The following is a 26,115-nucleotide window of genomic DNA, read 5'->3' as shown; positions in this document are numbered from 1 at the left end:
TAAAACCAAGTTGTAGAAACAACTTGGCCTGTCAATGTTTTGTATGAAAACAATGTAAAATCCCACAACACCTGTCACATCTGACTGCAAGCAGGAACCTGTCCAGCCTTAGGTGATGTGCAATCTGGAAATGGCTCCTAGGAACAATGTCCTTGAGGATGGCAGAAGAATAACCTTTCCCTCTGTGGTGTTTGCAGAGCTTGAAGCTCCTGAGGGACACACACCGGGGCTTCCCCAATGAAATCATGTTTTGTGTTGAAATCCCTTTATTAAGCCAAGCCTGGGGGTGTTGGGAGGATGTGCTGAAGGGTGATGCTTTGATGCACCTGGCACTGCAAGACACTGTTATTGTGTCTGTAATCCCTAGTGGGGTGATCCCAGAGGGGATTTCTTAATCCCCTCTTCATTTTGTACCCATGCAGGTAACTGAGCACAGCCTGCTTTAGGCATCTTGCCTTGTCTGATGTGAGGGATATATAACATTTGCTGCAGAGACAGGTCATTCCTGAGAAAAATCCCCCCCCCGTGTTTCCTGAAAAAACAATGAATAGAGCTGGTTATCAAGAACTACACTTACTTGTCTTTAACTATGTGAAGAAAATCTTCTTTTGCAATGACAAGGGTAGAGACCCATCAGGAATCTGGTCTAGTGAGTGCTTTTAATCTGGAGAAAAAATAAATATACATGTTTGAAATAGAAAGCCAAGAGCTCAAACAGATACATTTCGTCTAAATCTGGGCATGCTTGAAAGTGCCACTGAAATCTACCTATGATGTGATGGCAGCCTTGCTGATTTCAAAGGAAAAATGAGCAGAAAATTGAGTTTGCCGGACAGTTATGTATAAAAACATCTCTCCAGAAAGCCAGTTCTTGTAAAACATAAGGCATGAAGGAGCCTGGGGCTGAGTGTTGTTGGAGACCCGCGATGGGGATGGGCAGCAGCGCTGCTCGAGGCAGGACCCGAGGGACAGTTCCCCTGTGCTGGCTCCAGAGCGGGGACGGGACGTTTCAGCCGGAGCTGGTGGGGAGTCGGGGGGATGCGGCTCGGACTGTGCTCGGTGAAGCCCCCGAGCAGCTCCGTTCAGCTCTCCCCCGGCTCCCCCAGGCACACGGGGCCCTGGTGGGACTCAGCTGTGAAAGGGAGGTGCCCAGAGGAGGGAGGAGAGGAGAGGTCAGGTCTGAGTGGCCATGGAGAGGAGCAGAGGCAGGGCTGGCTGTCACTCCTTCCCCGCCAGGGCTGCTCACTCTGGATGTGATGGGAAAGGAGAGGAGTCTCTTGAGAGATTTCCTTTTCTATTATTCCCTCATTTTCCCTTCCTTCTATCTGTTGCCCACCCTTCTCCCCAGGGCAGGAGTTACATTTGCCCCTCAGCCAAAATGTTTCTGAGCTCATTACATGAGACACCCGGGAAGAAGATGATCAGCTGCAGGAAAAGAAATTTGCTTTAGGAATTTGATTTCTATTCCTCTCCTCTTTTGTTTCATTTTGTTGGCTTTTTTTTTTTTCCCTCCAGATTTGTCACCATGAACCTCTTGTCATTTGAGCCCATCTGCATTTTCCTGCTTTCCCAAGGTATGTTTAAAGCTGCCATTTTGCATCAGGTTTTTGTCTCGGGTGCTTCCCTATTTCCAGCTGGAGTCCTTCACTCTGAGGAGTGAGAGCCAAGTCAGCGCCTATCCAGGAGGTTTAGGGATAAACTTCTGAAACACAGTTTCATACAAAAAGGGAGAAAATAATACCTGGAGAAACATCTTTTCTGAGAATTCAAACACTGACTGATCTGTATATAAAGTGTCTAGCTGATGTGGGAAAAGCTGATGTTATGATGTTAAAAGTACATAAATCTATCCACTGTTTATGGCTGTAATCTCAGAAGCCTAAGGCTGGCCTAGCTCTCACTCTTGCCCTGTGTCCCTGCATACAGTGAGCAGGGAGACTGTCCTGTGTGCTGGAGTCATGTCATTTGTCATGCTTTCTGTGTCCCTGCTAGAAGGAATTTCCTGACTTAGATACACTGCTGTGTCACCAAATTATATTTTGTAATCATGAAACCTATACAGCAAACCAGCATTTTTGCTGTTATAGGTTAAATCCTGTATGTGTTGTTCATGGATGATTATCTGTTTGATCCCACAGCTTTCCTGGTGTTGGGTATGCAACAAATCCACGTTGGCCAGGAGATGATTGGCAAGATCTCAGCTGCTGGCCAGTGTAAGTTTGTTTTATAAAGCAAGCCTTTTCTAGTTCTGAATTCCCTCTTTCTTTGGTTGTTTTGGTGTGTTTTGTTTTGAGGGTTTTTAAAGTTTTTTGTTGTAATAGTTATTTACATTTATTAGCCCCTCTTCAGTCCATAAAGTCCCCAGCAATGCTGTGGCAATCACAGCACTGTGGCTGCCTCTCCCCTAGCCTGGCTTCCTTCCTCATTGGTGTTAGCTCTCCTGGGACGTGATCTACTCTGTTTTTCCCAAATTGGCTATTTGCCAACTGGATGGTGTTTCTGTCAGTTCCTTCAGAGCCTGCTCCAAGCAATTCTGATTTAAAGAGCTGTGTTTAATTACAGGCTTGATCAGACCTCCCACATGGGTAGTTTTTTCAGGCTGTAAAGCCAGCACAGTCAGGTTGCTGGAAGCAGGGGTGATGGGGCTCTGGCTGGCCAGTGCATGTTCACCTGCAGCTCCCTTGTTGTACTTGCAATCAGATACTGATAAACTCTGTCGTGAGTTCTCTCTTGATAGCCATTTTTTCTATTGTCTCTCAAGGGTTAGATTGCATTTATTCCTATGTCAGGGATGCCCTCCAGTTCTATCCTGTAGCACCACGTGTTCAGCTCAGACTTTCCATCCTGAGGATGCATGTTTGGGTGTTTCTCCCTGCTGCACATCCCTAAGAGTCCCTTGCTGGGCTGCAGACATCCTGCTTGCGAGTCCCTGCAGAAGGGCTGCATTGCACCCCTCAACTGCAGAGCCACCTGAGGGGTGTTTCTCCGTGCTGAGCCCAACCTGGGGGCTCTGCAGTTTTCTCTGTGCGTGCTCAGGCAGGGATAACAGCCCTGCTGCAGCTCCGAGGGCGAGGCTGACAAGCCAGGACGGCGCTGGCAGGGAGGCTGTGCTGCAGCTTGTCCTCTGTTAACACAGTGCCCCAGGGCAAGGCTGGGTGCCCTGTTGGGAGAATCAGTGACCCAGAAGGGAATGCCTCACAACTTTCAATCCCTGTAATCTGGTATTAGAAAACCCTAATTATAAATTCAGGTTTTGGCTAGCGGAGAATGATTTGGAAAAAGTAGTGATAATAAGAAGATTATAATAAGGGGGGTAGAGTAACATCACTGGCCAAAACAGCTCTTAAGGGGTTGGTGTGCTTGATCTCTATTGAACTTCTGGATTCTTTTTCTCTTGAAGGTGATTCTGGCAAATGCTGCAGAGGAGACTTAAAAATTTTCCTTCAGATGTTTTCAAAATGATTCTTCATAGTCTGCAATCTGCCATTCATTTATTTATGTCAGTGAAATTGTGGGTTTCAACTGCAGCAAAAGCACCTGAGAAACTTATACTTGGGAACAGCCATGTTCATGCAGGTGGGGGTGATACAAAGACACATCTCTGAAGAGGACATAAAGGCAGATTTTTATGAAGTGTTTCTGTCAGTGTCTGGGAGCTGTTCAGCGAATTCATGTTTCGGGAAATCAGAGCCTGTTTTGAAAAATGTGCTGCAGATGAAACACATTGAGCTCTGTGGGCCTTGGTAGACTTTACAAATGCCTCCTGGATTTACCCCTGTGCCTTGGGCTGGGGGAGTCTGCAGGTCCCACTGGGCAGGGCTCCCTTTCCCTGTGCTCACCCCTTCCTCTGTGTCCTCTCTGAGAGAGCCTCTCTCCCTGCATTTGGTGATGTTTCCCTGCATTGGCTGCTCCTGTGCTGTCACTGACACCAGGCTGGGCTCTGAGCTCCGAGGTGAGTCTGGCACACTGAGAGCTGAGCTGCAGCTGCTGCAGGCCAGAGCAGGGGTGCATGTGGGCTTTGGGCTGTGAACATTGGTCTGCCCCAGACCCTCTGCAATTTGTCTGGATTTTCAGCTCTTGGCTGCCTGCTTTCAGAGAGTGGGGCTAACAAAGCACAGTTTCACAGTGTATAACTTTTTCTCCTAGTGATGCAGTGCTCTGCCTCGTTAGATGTCCTTTTCCTCGTGGATGGCTCCTACAGCATCGGCAAAGGAAGCTTTGAAAGGTCCAAGCACTTTGCAGGCAAGCTCTGTGATGCCTTGGACATCCAGACAGACAGAGTGAGTGTCAGGAATATCTCCTCTAATTTTCAAACAGCTTGGCAGTGTGTCCAAAGGCCAGTGGTAACGTGCTGAGTGAAATTGCAAAATTCAACCTACCAGCTGCCATGAGGGCAGAGTATTTATTCATAAAGATGCACTTTAGACATAATGGTGCGCCAAGCATTAGAATTGGAGGGTTTCTTAATTCTTCAGATTTCAAGCAGTTCCTTTTGAACTTGAGAAAAGACATAGTCCTTCAGGTTAAAGACTATGATTTGGGGTTTTGTTAGCAATTTTATTTTGGTTTGGAAGCTCATAGATTAGTTGGATCTTTCTCTTGCTTTTCCTTGACAAGCTGCAAAATTAATCTCTGGGAAGTTAACCACCTTTCTGTACAGATGTAAATGATGTACTCTGCTTGCTCTGCTTCCCTCAGAAGGACGTGAGTGCTGTGCTGCTGTAGTCTCAGGTCCTGCTCCCTGGAGTCAGCCTTGAGGCACCTCTGGGCCTGGGGTTTGTCTGAGGGGATTTCAAGCCAGACTGGCTGCAGTTCTAGGTGTGCATCAGTCCCACAATACTGCCTCAGCTGAGGGTCTTGGAGCAGGCTGGGACAGTTGCTGGACTTGATTCCATGCCAGAGCCTTTCCAAATAAATGTCAGTTCTTTGGGAAGGTTGTGTCAAGGAATATTTAGTATTTTCAGATTTGGTGGTGTGTTTTGCTTTATTTTTTAAATACCATTTTTCTGCTAGTCTTTCACTTAATCCTCACATAGACTGAACTGAAAATTAGGAGTCTTTTCACCTTTGAAATTATCACAGTCCATAATACTTCTCGTAAGACTTCAGTGAAGTATTTTGCATGTATTGCCCAGTACAGACCACTTAGTCTATTTATGTTTTCAACTACAGAAAATGGTTTTAGAGGAACTATTAGATAAAGTTTTGGGTTGTGTTGTCTGCTGTCCCCAGTGCCAGAGGGAGCTGCTCTCAGTAATGGAAAGGTTGCCTGCATAGTGTATGAATGAGTTGGTGTAGAAGGTGTTATTTATAAACTTACTGCCCCCAGGGCTGCAAACTGCTCTGGGTGGATAAATATGATCCTGAGCTGCCTTTAACTGCAGCAGAGGCTCCCGTTGTTTTCAGATAAACTTTTTTTGCCTTGTTTATAGTCTGTATAGATAACATTGGTGTTTCTGCTCTATTTTTAAGTTCATTTAGAGTGCCTGTGGCGCAACAGCAAAAACATAGTTTGCCTCTATACAATTTAGTCTTCCCAAGTTTGTATATTGATCAAAAGAGTAAACCTTGCACAGACACTTTTCATAACCTTTCATAACCTTTTCTTTTAGGTCCGTGTGGGAATGATACAGTTTAGCTCAACTCCCCACCTTGAATTCCCACTGGATTCTTATCTAACCAAACAAGAAGTGAAAGAGAGAATCAAGAGGACTGTGTTCAGGTCAGTTTATTTTACAGCTCTTCTCTTTTCTGGGTGATGAATAATCTCTGGATTGAGAGAGTTCTTGAGGTTTAAAAATCTCTGCCTCTGCTGTGCTTACAACAGTGTGATGTCTCCAGGGAGGGAGGTGAATGAACACTGTGGTCCATGATCCACAACCCACTAAAATGTGAAACCTGGTCTACCTTAGTGAAAGCTGATAGGGTAAAAAGCTTTCAGTTTCTTATTATAACATGATAAATAGAGAGTTTTCCAGTTTTTTCTGTCTATTTGAGCCAGGCAGTGGGTTACATTCTCCATGGAAAAGCAAGCCTGTTGTTCCCTCATGGCTGCACTAAGGCAGCACAGTGTGCTGCTTCATTTTTTGGTGGTTACAATTTCCTTTGTCCTGTGAGTTAGTGACAAACTGCTGGTCTGTAGATATCTATGTGTGCTTGCTGAATTCAGGAGGATCAGGTTTTCAGATGGAAACCCTTTTTCTTCCTCAATGTTAAGACTTGGATGTCTTCCCATGACCCCAGGAAATGAAGCCAGAAGTCCAAAGAAGAGCTGTCTTTAGACCTCAAAATCCAAACTTTCCATCGTGGAGAAATACATTTGGATCTACTAAGGATCTGACAATAAGCCGAAAATATCACTTGTTTTGATGATAGATGAGATATTGGTAAGGCCTGTGGATGACTACTCTTTTAGCTGATCTGCATTAGCACTAAGGGTTAGATCAACATTTCCCATGGATATCTGCTGCTCTCAGGATATACATCTTGCAAGCAAATGTGATCAATTTTGCATTTTTCAAGCAAGATTAGTTGGCTGGATTTTGTTGTATTTCTTTTGATGAGTTTAGCATAACAAGAAAACCTCTTCTGTACTGTTACAGGAAAAACTTACAGAAAACAAGATACATTCCCGCTCTCTGGTTGTTATTGAAAGTCTGTGAGAGCAGAGAAAGTGAAGCAGCTTTTGCTGTCTGGCACTGCATTTCCTTGATGACAACAGAGGGATGCTGACAGATCAAACAGAAATAACGACTTTCTGCCTGGCTATTTCATCTAGTCTAAATGAAAAGCCTGACATTCTGAAGTTGATAAAATAGTTATGGATGGGTTCCAGTTGGCTTCTGAAAAAAAAAAATGGGTATTTGGCATCTTGGTTGAGAGGTTCCTTGATGTGCTTCTGATGAGCCCTTGGCCAGTGAGGCATTTCCTGACTTCAGCCCAGAGCTGACAGCACTTGGAAGGAGGCAGAACAAGACTAAAGTGAAGCTTTTGTGATTTATTTGGAGACTGCTGGTCTCTCTCTGTGAATGCTGTCCAAATAGCTTTGGAATTCATTGGCCAGTTCCAGCCATACTCTGTGGTAATCTCGAGCTAAATTTCATATGAATTTCTTTCATATAAGTCAGCAGCTGATTACACGAGAGGAACCTTCTTAGTGCTGTCCCTGAAGAAAGACAGCAGGTAAAGTCCAGATTTCCTGGTACTTCAGAAAATCCTTGTTGGAGTAATGCCTCAAACATACTTCCACTGTGCCAAAACCCAGTGAAGCTCCAAATGCAAATTTATAAGCAATTGAATTTAATGAGCTCTTTAATAACTTTTTTCAATCCTCAAGGCTCACATGGGCACAGTGTACTGAGTTCATCAAGATTCAGTCACCATACTTACTATGCACAGTGTATTTTTCCTTGTGCAAAGCACTATACACTGAAACATCTCACAGACATCTGGTCAGAAAAAGGCAAATTTGGACTTGCTGTGAATACATGGTCACTGAGTATGTTTGGAAATGATGGAGGAGGAAGAAGTTCAAAGCAAAGAGGCGTGACAAGTACGGAATGAAAAATGTTTCTGTGAAAATCAGAGGGCAGATGGAAAAACAATGAACTTGGGCATGATGAAATGCTTTTCTAGAGCAAACAAATCAGGAATTAGGTGCGAGGGCAAAGGATAGGTGTTCAGAAAGCAAATGAGGTGTGTTTGTGTCAATGCAGACAAAGAACACGAATACTCCAAGGAAGGAGTGATACTTTTGGTTTGGTTCCCCTGAATTGCTCTGGACAGCAGTAAAAACAGTCCTAAAGCGCAATTGCAGGAAATTATTTATAGCGGAATTGCTTGGACGAATTGGAAATCTTCACTCTTCTCTAGTGGCTTTATTATCACCAGGTCTGTGGCATGTGTAGCACGTGTGAAAAGAAGCTGAGCGTGGCAGGGGCTGAGGAGAAGCACCTGGGGTGTGGTTGGAGGAGAAGCTCAGCGTGAGCTGGCAATCTGTGCTGCCAGCCCAGAAAGCCACCCATGGGCTGGGCTGCATGGAGAGGAGTGAGGAGCAGCAGGTCAAGGGAGGTAATTGTGACCCTCTAGTCCATTGTTTGAGACCCCACCTGGAGCACTACATCCCTGTCTGGGGGCCCCAGCATAAGAAGGACATGGGCCTGTTGCAATTTCAGAGGAGAGCAACTGAGATCCTCAGAGGGTTGGAGAACCACTGCTTTGAAGACAGGCTGGGCAGAGAATGTGTTTTAGGGAGAGATGCCTCTGCCTGAATAAAAGCACAAGTGAGACCATATGACAACATACATATTTTATTTACCATGGATTTTATTTACAAGAAATGTGAGGGAGAGAGCTAGAAATAGGAAAGTGGTCTCAGAAAGAGCATAAGAGAATCTGTTGGAACTAGGTGATCTTTGAGGTCCTTCCCAAATTAAACCCTTCTGTGATGCTAGAGGATGTGTGGGTACGTATTTCAACTTGATATTACTGTTATAATAATAACAACAAAGATTCACTACTACTATTTAATCTTCTTCATCATATTATTATCATCCCTCTTCTCCTCCTCCTTCTCCATCATTGTCTTTGTGGTCGTCTTCTTCTCCATCTTCTTCTCCATTTTCTTCATCTTTTTCATCTTCTTTGTTGTGGTCTTCTTCGTTGTCTCCTTCTCCTCCTTCTTCATCTTCTTCTTCTTTATCATTGTCTTCATCGTCTTCTTCGTCTTAGTAGTTGTCTTCATTGTCTCCATCCTTCCTTCATTGTCTCCTCCTCCTTCTTCTTCTTCACATCTACTATTTTTCTTCTACATCAACTTACTCTTTTCCTTATTCCCTTTCTTATTCTCTTTCTTATTCCTTTTCCTATTCTCATTCTTATTTTTTTCTCATTCCTTTGTTCTTATTCTAATAATTTTATTATTCCTATTCTTGTTCTTATTATTATTCTTACTCTTTTTTTCTTATTCTTATGCTTAATTATTTTCTTATTTACTACTACTATTTCTTCATCCTCTTAACCTTCTTTGTATTAGTCCTATTCCTATTATTTTTCTCTTTGTGTTTTTTTTTTTGTTGTTGTTGTGTTTTGTGTTAGGTTGTTTGGTTGGTTTATTTTACTACTGCTACTATTTCTAAAACCCAGCTTCCCTCTGTTTTGGATAAATTGTGTTTGGCAAAGTCATGCAGTGTGTAGTGGGGTCTTGGGAGAAACATCTCCTCTCTGTGCCCGTTCCTCACGGATAAAATCCCAAAGGATCACCATGTAATCCTTTCAGGATGAGAAGAAATGTCCTTGGATTCCACCAGGGGAGGTTCTGATAAAATATTTGAAACAATTTTTCCCTGACAGAGTGGTCAGATATTGCAAGAAGTTCCTCTGGGAGGTGGTGGAGTTTCTATCTGTGGAAGTATTCAAGCATCATCTGGATGTGGCACTTGGGGACATGTTTTTGGGGTGATGCTAGGGTGGTGGTGATGACTGGATGACTTTGAAGGTCTCTTTACACCTTGATGAGTCTGTGGCCCTCACCACTGAGTCACCTGGCCCCAAGTGTTGGTTTGTGGCTGGCCACATGGATAATATTTCCTCTTGTGTCGATTACCTTGGGATGCTTCATGGAAGGTGGGGTTGCTCGAGCTGCAGGGCCACATCCAGACAAAAGCAGCCCATGTGACTGCCCCAGACCCAGGGAGACTGCAGGCCAGCCACTGTCTGCAGGGCCCGGGCTGGGGCTGGCAGTGGGCCCTAATCCTCGGGCAGTGGTGGCAGGCAGAGGAAGCAGAGGTCCCTCCGCAGCGCCCGCAGCACTCGCTGCAGGAGGGGCAGACGTTTCTTCTGGGGGGCCTGCTGCTGGCTGAGGGGCTGGGCTTCCACATGGGGAGGTGAGGCAGAGAGTGGCCCTTGAGGGTATGGCTCAGATGCCCCACCCTCAGCCCAATCCTCCTGAAGGACAGGCACAGCTTCTTCACCAAGCTTGGGAACACTCACTTCATCCCACTCGTCCTCCTCCGACAGCAAGGCTGTGGGAACCATGCTCTGTTCCCAGCTGTACTGAGCAAGATCTTGGTCAGTGTCATCTTCCCAACTGGACTGCACAGAGGGTCTCTTGCCACGCCCTTTGGATACCTCCTGGCCAATGGGCTCTACCCAATCCGACACTTCATGGTAGCTACCGACATCTCTGTGGGGCAGCTCATGCTTGCTGTGCTCTTCCCAGTCAGAGAGACCATGGGAGGTACTGATATTTTCTTGGGAAACACATTGCTCCATGCTTTCTTCCCAGTCAGAAACTTCTTGGTAGCTACCAGCATCCCCATGGGGCAGTTCTTCTGCCATGTCTTCATCCCATTTGGAGAGCTCATTGTGGCTTCCAGCTTCTTGGAAGGAGAGTTCCTTCTCAATGCTGGTTTCCCCTTGAGGCACTTCTTGGTATGGGTTGATTGCTTCTTGGGACAGGGGCAGTGGTGGCAGGCAGAGGAAGCAGAGGTCCCTCCGCAGCGCCCGCAGCACTCGCTGCAGGAGGGGCAGACGTTTCTTCTGGGGGGCCTGCTGCTGGCTGAGGGTCTGGGCTTCCACATGGGGAGGTGAGGCAGAGAGTGGCCCTTGAGGGTATGGCTCAGATGCCCCACCCTCAACCCAATCCTCCTGAAGGACAGGCACAGCTTCTTCACCAAGCTTGGGAACACTCACTTCATCCCACTCGTCCTCCTCCGACAGCAAGGCTGTGGGAACCATGCTCTGTTCCCAGCTGTACTGAGCAAGATCTTGGTCAGTGTCATCTTCCCAACTGGACTGCACAGAGGGTCTCTTGCCACGCCCTTTGGATACCTCCTGGCCAATGGACTCTTCCCAATCAGACACTTCTTGGTAGCTGCTGACATCTCTGTGGGGCAGCTCATGCTTGCTGTGCTCTTCCCAGTCAGAGAGACTGTGGGAGGTACTGATATTTTCTTGGGAAACACATTGCTCCATGCTTTCTTCCCAGTCAGAAATTTCTTGGTAGCTACCAACATCCCCATGGGGCAGTTCTTCTGCCATGTCTTCATCCCATTTGGAGAGCTCATGGTGACTTCCAGCTTCTTGGAAGGAGAGTTCCTTCTCAATGCTGGTTTCCCCTTGAGGCACTTCTTGGTATGGGTTGATTGCTTCTTGGGACAGGGGCAGTGGTGGCAGGCAGAGGAAGCAGAGGTCCCTCCGCAGCGCCCGCAGCACTCGCTGCAGGAGGGGCAGACGTTTCTTCTGGGGGGCCTGCTGCTGGCTGAGGGTCTGGGCTTCCACATGGGGAGGTGAGGCAGAGAGTGGCCCTTGAGGGTATGGCTCAGATGCCCCACCCTCAGCCCAATCCTCCTGAAGGACAGGCACAGCTTCTTCACCAAGCTTGGGAACACTCACTTCATCCCACTCATCCTCCTCCGGCAGCAAGGCTGTGGGAACCATGCTCTGTTCCCAGCTGTACTGAGCAAGATCTTGGTCAGTGTCATCTTCCCAACTGGACTGCACAGAGGGTCTCTTGACACGCCCTTTGGATACCTCATGGCCAATGGACTCTTCCCAATCAGACACTTCTTGGTAGCTGCTGACATCTCTGCAGGACAACTCTTCCACCATGCCTTCATCCCAGTCGGAGAGCTCATGGTGGCTTCCAGCTTCTTCCAAGGAGAGCTCCTGCTCAATGCTGGCTTCCCCTTGGGATCCTTCTTGGTATTGGTTAATTTCTTCTTGGGACAGGGGCTGTGGTGCCAGGAAGGGCCTCCAGAACAGCCTCTGCAGTGACCGCAGCGCCCGCCGCGGGCAGGAGGGACGTTTCTGGCAGGGGGCCTGCTGCTGGCTGGGGGACTGGGCTTCCACATGGGGAGGTGAGACAGAGAGGGGTGCTCGGGGGCACAGCTCAGATGCCCCACCCTCAACCCAATCCTCATGAGAGACAGGCAGAGCTCCTTCATATAGCTCAGGGACACTCACTTCATCCCACTCATCCTCCTCCGGCAGCAAGGCTGTGGGAACCATGCTCTGTTCCCAGCTGTACTGAGCAAGATCTTGGTCAGTGTCATCTTCCCAACTGGACTGCACAGAGGGTCTCTTGCCACGCCCTTTGGATACCTCCTGGCCAATGGACTCTTCCCAGTCAGAAACTTCTTGGTAGCTACCCACATCTCCGTGGGACAACTCTTCCACCATGCCTTCATCCCAATCAGAGAGCTCATGGTGGCTTCCAGCTTCTTCCAAGGAGAGTTCCTTCTCAATGCTGCTTTCCCCTTGGGACTCTTCCTGGAACCTATCAACTTCTTCTAGGGACAACTCCTCAGTACTGGTTTCCCCTTGGAATCCTTCCTGGTAGTTTCTGATTTCTGCTGGGGGCAGCTCCTGCTCAGTGTGAGCTTCCCCTTGGGACACTTCTTGGTATTGGTTGATTTCTTCTTGGGACAGGGGCTGTGGTGCCTGGCAGGGCCAGCAGAACAAATCCTGGTACCTACCAGCTTCATCTGGGGACAGCTCCTGCTCAGTGCAGGCCTCCTCCTGGGACCCTTCCTGATGGCTACCAGCTTCATCTGGGAACAGCTCCTGCTCAATGTTGGCATCCTCCCGGGACACTTCCTGAAACCCATTGGATTCCACTTGGGAGAGCTCCTGCTCAGTGCAGGCTTCCGCCTGGGACCCTTCCTGGTCACTACAGATTTCTGCTGGGGACAGCTCCTGCTCAGTTGAGGCTTCCCCTTGGGACCCTCCGTGGTATTTGTTGATTTCTCCTTGGGACAGCTCTGTTTGTTCCTCATTTTCGCACTGAGAATGCTCAAACTCCTCAGCCGAGGCCACCTCCTCAGTCTCTTGTTCTTTCAGGACTGATTCCCTGTCTCCCTCCTCCTGCTCCTCACTGGGGGCTTGGGCTCTCAGTGGGATGGACGAGGGGCTGGGGGGACTGAAGGGGCTGTGGGGGGCAGAGATGGGGCTCTCTTCCCTTCTTCCTCCTGCAGCTGCTGCTTGTAGTTCAGCAGCTGTGGTTTGCTCCAGGTCTCCCTGTTCCTCTGGCTGCTGGCCAGATCCCTGGATCACAAGCACAGCCTCGTGCACGATCTCACTGCTGATGTGCCCTGCTAAATCCAACAGAGCCTGGCTGCAGCCTGGGGGGCTGTGTGGGGCAGGGACCGGGCTCTCTGTCCCTGCCGATGGCACCTCCTCCCTGAGGGCAGGAGAACCTGGTGCCTCTTCCACCTCGGCTGGCAGAGGCTGGGGAAGTTCCTCCTCCCTGAGGGCAGGAGAACCTGGTGCCTCTTCTACCTCGGCCTGTGGAGGCTCGGGGAGTTCCTCCTCCCTGAGGGCAGGAGAACCTGGTGCCTCTTCCACCTCAGCTGGCAGAGGCTGGGGAAGTTCCTCCTCTCTGAGGGCAGAAGAACCTGGTGCCTCTTCCACCTCGGCTTGTGGAGGCTCAGGGAGTTCCTCCTCTCTGAGGGCAGGAGAACTTGGTACCTCTTCCACCTCGGCTGGCAAAGGCTGGGGAAGTTCCTCCTCCTCCCTGAGGGCAGAAGAACCTGGTGCCTCTTCCACCTCGGCTTGTGGAGGCTCGGTGAGTTCCTCCTCTCTGAGGGCAGGAGAACCTGGTGCCTCTTCTACCTCGGCTGGCAGAGGCTGGGGAAGTTCCTCCTCCCTGAGGGCAGGAGAACTTGGTACCTCTTCCACCTCGGCTGGCAAAGGCTGGGGAAGTTCCTCCTCCTCCCTGAGGGCAGAAGAACCTGGCATCTCTTCCACCTCGGCCTGCAGAGGCTCAGGGAGCTCCTCCTCCTCAGCAGCTCCCGCCTCCTCAGAAGCAGCTGCCGCCTCATCCTCGGGACTCCCCGGGGCAGGAGAGGCTGTGGGCAGCTCATGGGCTGCCTCTCCTGCCACCTGGGTGTCCACACTGCTGGGAGGGCTGGGCCCCTGCTGGGCATAAGTCTGGGCATCCTCGTCCTGCTCTGGGTGCAAGGGTTTGTCCCGTATCTTGTAACTGGTGCCTTCTGCCCACTGGGACAACTCCTGGCTGCTGACCCTTCCCTCCCGCTGGGGCAGCTTTTGGTCACTCCTTCCACTCCACTGGGGCAACTCCCGGACATTGTAGTCTTTTCCTTCCAATAGCTCCTTGTCCTTGTTGTTTCCCACTTGGGACAACTCTGGTTCTCTCTTGGCTCCTTCCCGCTGGTACGTGTGCAGATGGCCTTGCACTTCTTCTCTCGAAGGAGACAATTGCTGGTATGCATCCCCTTCCCACCGGGACAGCGCTTGGTATATCTCATGCTCTCTGTCCAGTTGGTACAGCTCCTCGACTGTCTCACTTTCTTCCCAGCGGTACAGCTCTTGCTGTGTGCCATCCCTCCACTGGATTCTCACACCTACCTCCCTCTGATGCAGCTCTTGGTGTCTCACCAGTCCCCACGGGGAAACTTCCTGGATCGTCACTTCTTCTTGCCATTGGTAAAACTCTTGGAGTGTCACTTCTTCCCAGAGGCAAAACTCTCGGCCGGTAGCGCCTCCCCATTGGGAAAGCTCTTGATCCACATTGTATTCCCAGTCTTCGTCCATGAGGGCAAAGGTGCCCTCCTCCTCCTCAGTGTCCCAACAGGGGCAGGCCTGAGCTGCCCCCTGCCCTCAGCCACTGCCCGCTGAGGGCCAGCCAGGGGGGGCAAGGGACTAGGGGGGCTGGGAGTTGGGGTTCACCTTGTCCTCCTCCATGTCTGACGTCGTCTGGTACACGGATCCTGGGAGCTGCTTCCTCCTGAGCGAGTGGCTCTCAGGGACTGAGCTCTCCAGGGCTGTGTTCTCCTTAGGTAACCACAGGTAGGGCAGGGCAGGACCCTGCCATGTCACAAAGGGCCCCTGGGCACCACAATGTCCCACATCACCCAGGGCCCTGACACAACACGCCTGTCTCACAAAGGGCCACACTTGGCACCTCTTCAACAGCTGAAATTACCACAATTTTCAGATGGAAAAACAGAAGCTGTAGACATTTGTCAAAGATGGAAATAAAATTCAAATGTCCAAGAGTTCTGGTTACTGCACCAATTGCAGAAACACTCTGCTGTATGTTCAAAGTCTCTTGGAGACCACTCTGAGCTGGAGAGAAGGGACATGAGGGCGAATAGATGGCACCAGTGGGTAGGAAGATGATAAGAATGACAGGATTAGACACCCCCAAGGATATGTTGTATGGCAACAAGCAGAAATAGGCTATGTTTCCCATTACGGAAAGTAAAATTTTGAAACCCAAAATGGTAAATTCAGTAGCAGGAGAGGAATTTTTATTTCTTCTTTTCTGATAATATCTCCCTGCTTTCTAGAGGTGGAAGCACAGAGACAGGTCAGGCTCTGAAGTACATTCTCCAGAAGGGTTTCCCTGGTGGCAGGAACTCAAGTGTCCCTGAAGTCCTGATTATCATTTCGGATGGAAAGTCCCAGGGCAGCACTGCAATGCCTGCAATGCAGGTGAAGGAGAGACACATCACAGTTTTTGCAGTGGGAATCAAGTTTCCAAGGTAGGAACCTCTCCAGAGTGGGCAGTAGACACCCAGCTAGCTAAATGGCCAGTCCTGGTGAGTGAGCAGTCATCTCTGGCTACATATGAGTACTGGAAAGAGAAAAGGTGTCCTAGTTTTTGCCAGAAAAGGATTGATTTGTTTTTTTTTTCTGTAGCTGAGGGGGGATAGCTGTGGGTGTATCTAGGAGACAATCCATAGTGCTTTTTTGCCTGGGGTGGGGGAATGGGACTTTTTCCCTTCAGAGAGTAAGGGCATTCCTTCCTTTCAAGGAGGGGAGAAAGTGTGATGGACAAAATAGTCAGTATTGAGATGGGCTTTCCAAGTAAATTGATTTTGTATTATACCTTCTGTTATTAATATTTTTATTGCTGCTGTTACTGCTTGATTTCTCATCTCATTTCTGTTCCCATTAAATCATTCTTATCTCAATCCATGATCTTTGCCTTTTGTGTTTCCAGTGGGAGGTGAGAGGGGAAGCAAGTGTAAGCTGGTTTCAGTGAGAGGACTAAATTGGGGAATACCATACTTAAACCATGGCAAAAAGGAATTTGCAGGATAATGCAGGCATGGGGGGAACAGTGACTTAGTAGCTGATGTAGAAGGATCACCAGAGTTGATGAAGGAAACGTTTCCACTTAGGGCTATGCTGCCGACTGAGACTAAACACGCCAGGATCTTGGAAACTGAAGAGTGTCAAGGTTTTGCATCAACCCTCTATTTGTTGCACAGGGTTGGTCTTGACTCTTATTTCTTTGAGGGCAGACCGGGCAGCTGACCCATGCCTTGCTCGGCAGGTGGGAGGAGCTGCACGTGCTGGCCAGCGAGCCCCCTGAGCGGCATCTGCTCTTCGCTGGAGATGCTGACGATGCTGCCAACGGCCTGTACAGCACCTTGAGTGACCCTGTCTGCACTGCCACTGCTCCAGGTGACCCTGCTGGCCCCACCTCCGTGCCCGTGCTTGTAGCTTGGGCATGGCACTGAGCGAAGAAGATAAGGCAGTTTCAGGAAGCATACAGGGGAATTGGCAGATGTTGCACTTCGAGGTAACCTGCTCCTGGTGCCCAAACTGGATGGCATTCTCTCCAAATACCTCCAAGCTGCAGAATCCTAAATCTTTCTGCATCCTGGTTCACCTCTGAATATGGGAATATTTGCTTTTGCTCATGTGACAGGGGAGGATAAATGCAGTTGTGTTAAATTTTCTAACAGACTCCTCTGTGTGTTAAGGGAGGCACCCGGGGCTTGCAGGAGTTAGAAAGGATAGAACTGGGATGGTCCAGAGGTAGCAGAAAATCAGATGAATGATAAAGGCACCAAAGGGACTGAAAAGCTGACATTGAACCATGAACTCAGCAGCGTGAGGTTTATACCAAAGCAAAGGAGGCTGAATATTTATGTCCCTAGAAAGTGGAGTAGGCTGGTGGACTTTTCCAGAGGAAATTTCTCCTCTGAGGTCTCACAGAGGCTCTTGGAAGTTCTGCCCAGTCTGTTGTCAGGTAGTTGAAAGTGGTTGCCTGCTCTTACAGCCTTTGTATTTTCAGGCAATTGTTGCTAGTTTGCCGTTTACTTTGCTACAGGCTGCAAAGTTGAGTCCCATCCTTGTGAACGAAGGACCCTGGAGACTGTGAAAGAGGTGGCTGGCACCTATGTGTGTTGGAAAGGCTCAAAGCAGCCCAACGCAGTGCAGGCTTCGCTGTGCCCTTTCATCAGGTGAGCTGGGCATCCCTAAATATGAGTGGGGTTGAGAGATAACAAAGACAGTATTGAGGCTTTTATCTGACCTTGACTCTTTACTGGGATGAAGATCCCTCAGAAGGCTGATGAAGACTCTCTCTAGTCCTAGAAAGAGTCTCTGCTCTGATTATTGGCTGAGAAGCAAGCAAACAAAATCATTTTTTGAGTCTTAAAAATACATCCATAATCTTAAAATGTAAAAATTAGAGTTGAATTCAAAAACAAAAGGGTAGATTTGATGAAATTATGCTTTTGCTTTTGCTATCTAATTTAGACTGGCCAGCAAGCCACTAGTGTTGTCCCTCAGGGGTTTGTGCTGGGACCAGTTCTGTTCAATCAATAGTTTTTATTGATGACATGGATGACAGTGCTGAGTCTTTCATTAGTAAATTTGCTGACAACTCTAAGCTGGGAGCATGTGTCAATCTGTTGAAAGGGATGAGGGCTCTGCAGAGAGACCTGGAATTGTTGGATGGATGGACAGAGTCCAATAAGATGACGTTTAATAAGTCCAAGTGCTGAGTCCTGCATTTTGGCCCCTGCAATGTTACAGGCTGGGGACAGTGTGACTGGATAGTGCCCAGGCAGAAAGGGACCTGGGGGTGCTGGTGACAGCAGTTGAACAAGAGCCAGCAGTGTGCCCTGGTAGCCAAGAGGGCCAATAGCTCCTGGCCTGGATCAGGAATAGTGTGGCCAGCAGGAGTAGGGAGGTCATTCCTTCGCTGTACTTGGCATTGGTGAGGCCTCACCTTGAATGCTGTGTCCAGCTCTGGGCTCTCTTGGTGCCATGGTTTAGTTGAAGTTTAGGGCTAGGTTTGACTCGATGATCTTGAAGGTCTTTTCCAACTTAGTGATTCTGTGATTATTTTTAAATACTTGTTTCAAAAACCTGTGTTTTCGAAGGAAAATTTGTTCCATTGAAAACACAGTAAGGTCCACCTTGAAGGCACCTTGTTAATACTTAAATTCATGACAGGTCTTATTCTTCCTGTTTCAGGTGGAAGCGAGTCTTGATAAAACACCCATCCAGATGCTTCCGAACTGTGTGTCCAGGTGGGATTTTGCTTCTCCAAAACTTTAATTTATGAAGCAGGAAAGGTAATAACTAAAGAACAAAAAGACAGGGGTTTGCTTTCACTTCTCAAAATTTTTGTTCTGAGTGAGAGACTGAGTAAATATCAGTAGATATTTAATCCATTTTTTGTTTCTCATGGGTATCTATGACTAGTGTTATTTTGGATTAAAATATCTCCCACTAATTTCTCCTCCACTTGAGGAGCCAGTGAATTCTTACCTGTCCATGTCCTGGGACATGAACATCAGTGCAGTCTTGCACTGCTTCCCAGTGCCTGCAGAGAGTCACTGTTCTCCAGCCAGAGGAGCATGCAATGATGCCTCCAGTCATACACTTGGTACCATAAGCAGCATTAGCAGAGCAGGGAGCCTGTCATGTGTTGATTGCCAGTCTATTTCTGTGGCTGTTGAAATAATTGTGGTCCTTCAGTCCTTTTTTCAAATTCAAGTGACAGTGGCTTTATTTTATCAGTACAATACTGTCCAAGCAGCAGGCCAGACCCTGACCCCTTCATTGCTGCTGAAAATCTGTCAGGGCTGCAGGACCTTTAGCAATTCTCTGTTTATACAAATATGGTGTCACTGGCATTATTCCAAATCAAATGAAGTCAGAGTCTGGTTTGCTTTCTTGCCACAGCCTGCTGGAGAGCCATCCCAAATGGAAATTGCCATGGAGGTGAGAGTACATATGGCCCTGTGTTAGTTCAAACTCTAGCAAGAGGGGCAGAGCTGTGACCCTTTTTCCACTAATGGTGATGCTCATACTGGCAGAGAATGGGGAGAGTCAGGCTCCCTCCTGACTGTTTTTCTCTTCCCTGTCCTGTTTAGACCCTTGTGATTCCCAGCCATGCCAGAATGGTGGCACATGTGTCCCAGAGGGACTGGACAGATACCACTGCCTCTGTCTGCTGGGGTATGGAGGAGATGCCCACTGTGGTAGGTGTGAACCTGTGCTTTGTCCCCTTCTGTCTTGGCTGAGTCCTGCCTTTGTGATTCCCTTTGTGCCACCCTGGGCACAACTCGGGGTGGGGCCACAGTCTTTGTGTTTTTCTCCAAAAGGCAGGCTGAGTTTACTGTCATGATGATCATGACTGTGTCAGACCCAGTGACTGAGTCCTGCTGTTCAGACACTGTGTGGGTGTGAAGAGCACCAATATTGGCAGTTTGACTCCGGCACGGCTGCCTTCGTGTCTAAATGCCATGGGATCAGGAGAACACAGAGTCACTCGGAGAGACAGGGATGTGTCTGTTGGTTCCCTCTCTGCACACATGGGTGCAGCAGGAGCTCCTGGCTTTGGGGGCTCAATGTGAAAAATGAAAACCTCCTGATGATTAGAAAACATCTTGTATTTACTTTCCCCAGAATCAAGGTTCTGACTTCAAAGTGTCTCAGCGTGTCATAGGTGAGGGTCTGGTGCTTGGACTCTCTCCTTTCTCCAGTATGTTGTTGTGTCATTCAGAGTGTTTTGCCCACAGCACTAACAGAATGGAGTTGTAATTTCCGATTTGAAGTTTGCCATCCAAAAGTTCATGAGCTCCTACAGATATTTCTCGTCTCTAAAGGCTTATATGGCATCCAACAAAAACAAAGCCTGCTCCTGGCTCATTTGTCCTCCAGCTCATGATATGAATGGCAAAATGTTTGGGTCACTGTACACAACCTCTCCTCTCCACAAGGCTTCCAGCAGGCCCTTGCTGGGGCTGCTCTGCAAATGACTAATTGCCTTCTCCCTTTCCAGCAGCAAAGCTGAGCCTCGAGTGCAGTGTGGATCTCCTTTTCCTGGTGGACAGCTCATCAGGGGTCTCTCTGGAAGGGTTCCTGCGCTTCAAGGCCTTCCTCAAGAGATTCCTCCAGGCTGTGGTGGGCCAGGACTCACCCATGAGTGTGGGGGTCGCCCAGTATGATGATGATGTCAAGATACCCATTGAACTGGGCCCACACAAGGATCCATTCAGTCTCATGAAGAGTATTGATGCCTTGAATTTCAGTGGAGGAGGAACCCTGACAGGCAGAGCCCTGCAATACATTGCACAGCACGGTTTTAGGAGTACCCCAGTCTTTGCAGATGTGCAGGATGATCTCCCACGTGTGGTTGTCCTGCTCACTGACTCCAAGTCCCAGGATTCGGTGGCAGAAGCCGCTAAGTATGCGAAGGACCAAAATCTCTTCTTGATTGGAATAGGCAGCAGCTTCATGAGGGCAGAGCTGACCACGGTGACTGGCAATCCACAGCAGACCATTGTCTACTCAGACCCTCAGGACCTGTTCAACAGGATGCCGGAACTGCAGAGAAAAATCTGCAGCGTGGGCAGTCCTGAGGGTAAGACTGTGGTACAGGCATTATGGGACAAGTTTGCCAAACTGTGCAGAGGTGTCCTGAATTCCAACAGGGTGGAGGGAAGGACAGAAGGACGAATGTCCTTGTTTTTGCTTGTCAGCCACAGATCCAGGGACTAACTTTCCATGAGTGATTTTTGTGATGAGTCTTTACCTATTGGTGTGAAAGAGACATAGATCACCCTTCATTATCGGTGATCAGCAGTGTCAAATTTTGCCCATGATTTCCTCCTGTCACTGCTGTTTGTCTGTCAGAAAGGAATAGATATATACTCTGAGAGATGCCATGTTTGTGCTCCTTTCCACAGGCTGCCAGGCTCAGTCTATTGATTTGGCATTTGCTGTGGATGCCTCATCTGGAGTTGGCCTGGAGAACTTTCTGCGTCTGAGGCACTTTGTCAGGAGCAGCTGTCTGCACTTCGTCATCAACCGGGATGTCACTCAAATTGCCCTGGTGACCTATGGCAGCAGAGCTCACACTGTGTTTGCTTTGGACACCCACACAAGCAACTCTGCTGTTCTCCAGGCCATCGACCAGGTGCCTTTCCTTGGGGACTCAGCGTCTGCTGGCAGTGCCTTGCTGCATGTCTTCAGCGATGTAATGACTGTGCAGAGGGGAGCAAGGCCTGGTGTCAGCAAGGTGGTGGTGCTGCTCACCAACGGAGGTGGCATGCAGGATGCAGCTGCCCCAGCTCAGCAGCTGAGGCACAATGGCATCTTGGTGTTTGTGGTTGTCGTTGGGGACGTGGAGAGGGACATGCTGCTGAGAGTTGCTGGGTCTCCCACCTACCTGGTCCACATCTCCTCCTATGAAGACCTGCAGTATTACCAAGGCCTTATCATCGAAAGGATCTGTGAAGGTAGGAGAGCCTCCAGTCATCACTCTCTATGTCAGTGCCACCAGCTGCTGCTATTGTAGGTTTTCAGATGTTTTACTGACTGAACTTGATACTATCTTCTGCATTTTATGGATGGGGAAACTATGACACACAGTGATGACTGCCCAGAGCAATCCTGGAGGAATTAGTAACCAACTTTCCTAAGACTGTGGGTGAGAGTGGGCATACTCTCCATACTTTCCAGCCCTGCTAGATCTAGGTTCTGCTTTCTCTGAAAGAAAGTTTTCTCTTTTTCAATGTTCCTTTAAATCTGGGGAATTTGCTGTGTGTTACTGTACCCCTTCAGTGTTGCTGGGTGGGGGGCTTTAGGGGCCCCTTTTTTGTGCTGGTCCCTGAGTGAGGTCTCTGCTCTCTTGTTCAACAGGTTTGTGACCAGATGTTTGTAAAGTGGTGAGTCTGCAACCTCATCACTCCTGTTCATCCTTAAGATTCCATTACTGAAATTATGATGTGGGCTTTCGAGATTTTGTGTTGCACTGTATTTAATCTTAAAATCAGAATCTGTCCATTTTGAAGCATTCAGATTGTTAAACTAGGCCTCCAGACAAATTGTGATTAATCTTATTTGTAGGACCAAATCCTTATCTTCAAAGTGGAAGGGAAGAATTTTCAAATATTTGTGTAAAAATTCATGTTTGGGGGTTGGAAAAAAAGGTGAAGTTTCTTCAAAACTTTGAGACATGAGTGCCAGTCCTCAGCTGGGGAAAAAATGGCTTTAACACTAAGTTTGAAATGCTTGTTGTCTAGAAATCAGCTTTTCAGAAAGGACAGCAGCCCTGGTTTTCAGACAGGAGTGAGGAAAGTGCTTCTAGTTAAAATACCATGCCTTGTTTTCTCATTCAGAATAGCCTAAATTGAACATCTACCTGTTCGCTTTTGTTATGTTTTAACATGTTCATAAGATCAAAAGAAGCATATTGGAGTTTCATCACAGAGGTCCTTTTCATCTCTGGGCATGCCCATGTCTCCTTCAGGCTTAGAAAGAGCTCCAGCATCATCTTTTTAGGGTGAGGAGCTGCCCTCCTGGCAGGCTCTGCAGATGTTTTCTGCCTTTTCTACCTAGAGCTTTTCAGTTTGTTTCTGTTGCAGTGGTACTTTCAGCTGTGTTATTACAAAAACAATGTACTGTACCTTGAAATTAGCTAAAACACCAGGGGTGAAGGGGAAGAGACAAGGTTCAATGAGTCAGGGTAATAACATATCATTTCCTGAGACTGAATTGCTGCTTTCATTTCATGTGCAGGTAAATCACACTTTGTACTAGATGGGCTGGGACCAAGGGTGATGTAAAGATAAGCCCTTCACTCAGTCTTCTACTCCCAAGTCCAAGTCTTAATAACAGAATCATTGTCTGTGAAAGGACTTTAAAAAAATTATGATTCATTATAAAAGTATTTGAGAAACAGGCCCTGCCTCTGTATACCTGATATATGGTATTAGTTCTGAGGCTCATCTGAAAAGAGTCCAGAGAAAAAGGACCCAAAGTTTAGGAGAAAAGTTCCCAAGCATGAAATATATATGAACCAGATTAATGGAAATACAAGTTACTGGGATCATCAAAGTGCAAGAAGGTTTAAGGTATGTTAACAGCAGGCTTGGGTTTGGAGAAATGGTTTTGTGGCAGAATGATGCAGCATCCCTGGAGGGATGAGGTGAACACATGCACCAGGAAATGGCTCCCTGGGGAACAGCAGCACCTGGAAGATGAATGGTGCATCCAAGAAATCCAATTTTCATTGCCAGTGGCTCTTCCAGCCCAATGGAAACAAAGTGTCCATCCCTGGGAACACACTATCAGGCACACTATCAGGACCCCATTTCAGAAATCCCAGGATGACAAAAATGTTTTTGAACCTGGCTTAGTTCCCCAGAAAATCAACTGGAGTGAAAGACTGATATATTTCAGGTCTAGGACTGTTAAAAAAAAAAATCAGTTATAATTTGGCAGTGTTCGGTATAGGTTGAGACTTGATGTGCAGAGGGAGAATAAGCACAACATCTGTCAAGCTGTAAAAAGCTCCCTGACAGATAGGGGATAATATTTTTATTCTTTCTTCTTCTCCTTTTTTCTGTTTTCTCTGTGGTTTTTTTTTTCCCTATAGCAAAGAGTAAGGCAAGCAGCTCTACACCACTTAGTTTTTGAGCAGAGGAATTTCACACCCTCACCAACACCACAGTGGTGTTGCCAGCAGACTGGAAGCAAATTCCTCTGGGATGCTGCTACTTAACCTAATGTATTGGCAGCAAGGCAGTGTGGAACACTGCCAGCCCTGCTGACAGCTGGGTTCTGTTGTGTTGAGAAGGTTGTCACATACTTCATAACAACAGGGCTAATAACTTGGGCTGTGCTTGCGGGCTTCTCCCAAACCCCCTAGAAAAGAAGCCCAGAAATTTTCCCTGTGTTGTTTTCCATTCATGCCATCCTCGCTTCCCAACTGGCAACTTCTCCTTATTCCTCTCTAGTGGAAACTTTTATTCTCTCTGCGGCAAAGTGAGGTTTAAACTTCAGTGGCATTTGGGATTGTGAACTTGTTAGAGCAGGGCACGTGTCTTGCTCTCTATTGTCCATGCCTGGGTGTGGGGAGTTTGGGGATGCTAACAGCTCTGCAGATGCTCTATTTTGCTTTTCTGTGATATCCAGCCTATCAGTAAGTTACTCTTTTAAGCTTTACTAGAATATTCTCCTCCAGATTACGACACCTAGAAAAGCCATTCTGTTCTCTAGGTTAAAGTATCAAGACAGAGTTGCAACCTCTGCCATATTTATATGTTGTTCCAGTCCCATTAGCCCTTGATGACATTTTCTGCAGCATTCCTGATGGATGTGGGTTTTAGCTAGTGATAATGCAGCTGTGCCTGAGGGCTGCTCTTGTGCTTGTGTCTGTTGCAGAAGCAAGGAGCCCCGTGAACCTGTGCAAGCCCAACCCCTGCATGAACCAGGGCGTGTGCATCCTCGGGCCAGGGAGCTACCGCTGCCAGTGCCACGGCTGGGAAGGGCCCCACTGTGAGACCAGTAAGGATCAGCAGCCCCTCCCAACTGATCCCACATCTCCACCTCTCCCTGGAGCAGAGAAGTGGCTGGAACTCTTGGACAGCTGTTTGGTGGCCAAGTCTTGGTGCTGGTGTGGCCTCTGTCTTATGGAAAGTAGGGAGGTTTGGGCTGCTGAGGGGAGCAAGGGCTTCTCTCAAGAAGCTGTGCATTTTTATACCTTCATTAAGTGAGCTGACTGTGAAGGGGACCCAAGAAGGCCTGATCATTTTGGTAATCTTCCACTCTGTTCTGATCACCTTTTCCCTCTGCCCTGTTAGAAGAAACAAGCTTTCCTAGGCTTCCCAGGTGGAAAGATTTGACTCTCTTTTTATGGGAGGGAGCTGTTTCTGTTGGAGCAGACCCCCTCTCTATTTCTTTCAATGCTGTCCATGGTGTAAAAGCCACCCCATAGCCTTCCTTCTCTTCAGTAGGGGAGCAATGGCCAGGAGGTGGGGAGTCTCTGGCTCCCTAGAGGTGACCCTGTGCCCATAGCATGAAGTTCTAAATTTAAGTGGATTTTTCCCTTGCCCAATATTTTGCTTTTTACTTGAGCCCAGGAATTCTGACTTCCAGTCTGTGGCCTCTAACATCTGTCAGCTAAAGCTAAGGGAATGTTTGTTTGGTTGTTGTGGACTGTGTGTGACCATATCCCTTGGTCTTAAAGCCCTCATTCCTCATCTGTGCTTCTCTTCTGCCACAGGAGTTGTCCGGGGTGATTCTCCAAGATCTCCAGCCCTTCCTCCACGTTCCCATGTGCAGTGGAGTCCAAGGGGCTTGCAGCACTTCTCCAGAGCCCTGCAGCACAGCAAAAGGCAGAGGGATCAGAGGCATTGACACAGATGTGCCAAGTGCTCCAGTTCTCCATCCAGGAACACTTTCTTTCCACTCACAGGCATTATCTTGCACTGCCCTTGGCAGTGATGGAGTTGCTCCAGCACAGGGACTGTGTTAACACCATTCCCAATTCCTGCATTGCACAAACTGGGCTTCCCAGCACTCTCTTTTATAATTGAAGTAAATATCTGTGTTTAAGTATTTCTTTCTGGCACTTTGCATTTCCTCATCCAGATCTTAAGGTTGTTTTGGGACTTTTTTTTTAAGAGATTTTGAGAGATCTGTGAGTTAGTCTAAAAATATGTAGAAATCTGAGCAATTCTGGAGCTCCTGCTGAAGGGGTATAACACAGATGATGCACTTGCAGCCAGGTGCTGGAGTGAATGGCTCGTTACATGTAGGAAGACAGAGGAAGAGGAAGGAGATCTGATTTCAAGTCTTTATTCTGTTTCATATGTTGTTCATGTTGCTTTCTTCCCTGAATTAATTGGGCTGTGATGGTTCATGTCTCCAAAGACAGCTTGGCCACATGTCTGCATCCTTTGGAGCATCAGCCTCACCTCAACACTGGGTCAATTTGCCTACCAGCTTGTAAAATTTACATAACTGCTCCCCAAAGCCCATGGTTCCCAGTGTTGGGAGCCAGGTGCTACTTGTTGTCTGCTGACTTTCCCATGGTGTCTGTCACCTCAGGAG

At 47.9% G+C, this 26,115-nt stretch overlaps 1 protein-coding gene across 1 annotated transcript; it reads left to right on the top strand.

The window, feature by feature from the left end:
• Positions 1–926: 926 nt before the first annotated feature.
• VWA2 (von Willebrand factor A domain containing 2) lies at positions 927–25,581 on the top strand. Its single transcript, XM_066324438.1, has 15 exons — positions 927–1,022; positions 1,349–1,443; positions 1,516–1,574; positions 2,139–2,213; positions 4,147–4,280; positions 5,613–5,722; positions 15,312–15,506; positions 16,304–16,434; positions 17,087–17,219; positions 18,241–18,296; positions 19,146–19,253; positions 20,057–20,638; positions 20,964–21,515; positions 24,445–24,567; positions 25,286–25,581. The coding sequence occupies exons 1-15, from the start codon at positions 927–929 to the stop codon at positions 25,417–25,419; spliced, it is 2,583 nt and encodes an 860-aa protein (XP_066180535.1). The 3' UTR covers positions 25,420–25,581.
• Positions 25,582–26,115: the final 534 nt, after the last annotated feature.

Source organism: Sylvia atricapilla, chromosome 8 (assembly GCF_009819655.1).
Source record: "Sylvia atricapilla isolate bSylAtr1 chromosome 8, bSylAtr1.pri, whole genome shotgun sequence".
Taxonomy (NCBI): domain Eukaryota; kingdom Metazoa; phylum Chordata; class Aves; order Passeriformes; family Sylviidae; genus Sylvia; species Sylvia atricapilla.
The sequence above is the reverse complement of the archived record's forward strand: the minus strand, read 5'-3'. Positions and strand labels throughout refer to the sequence as shown.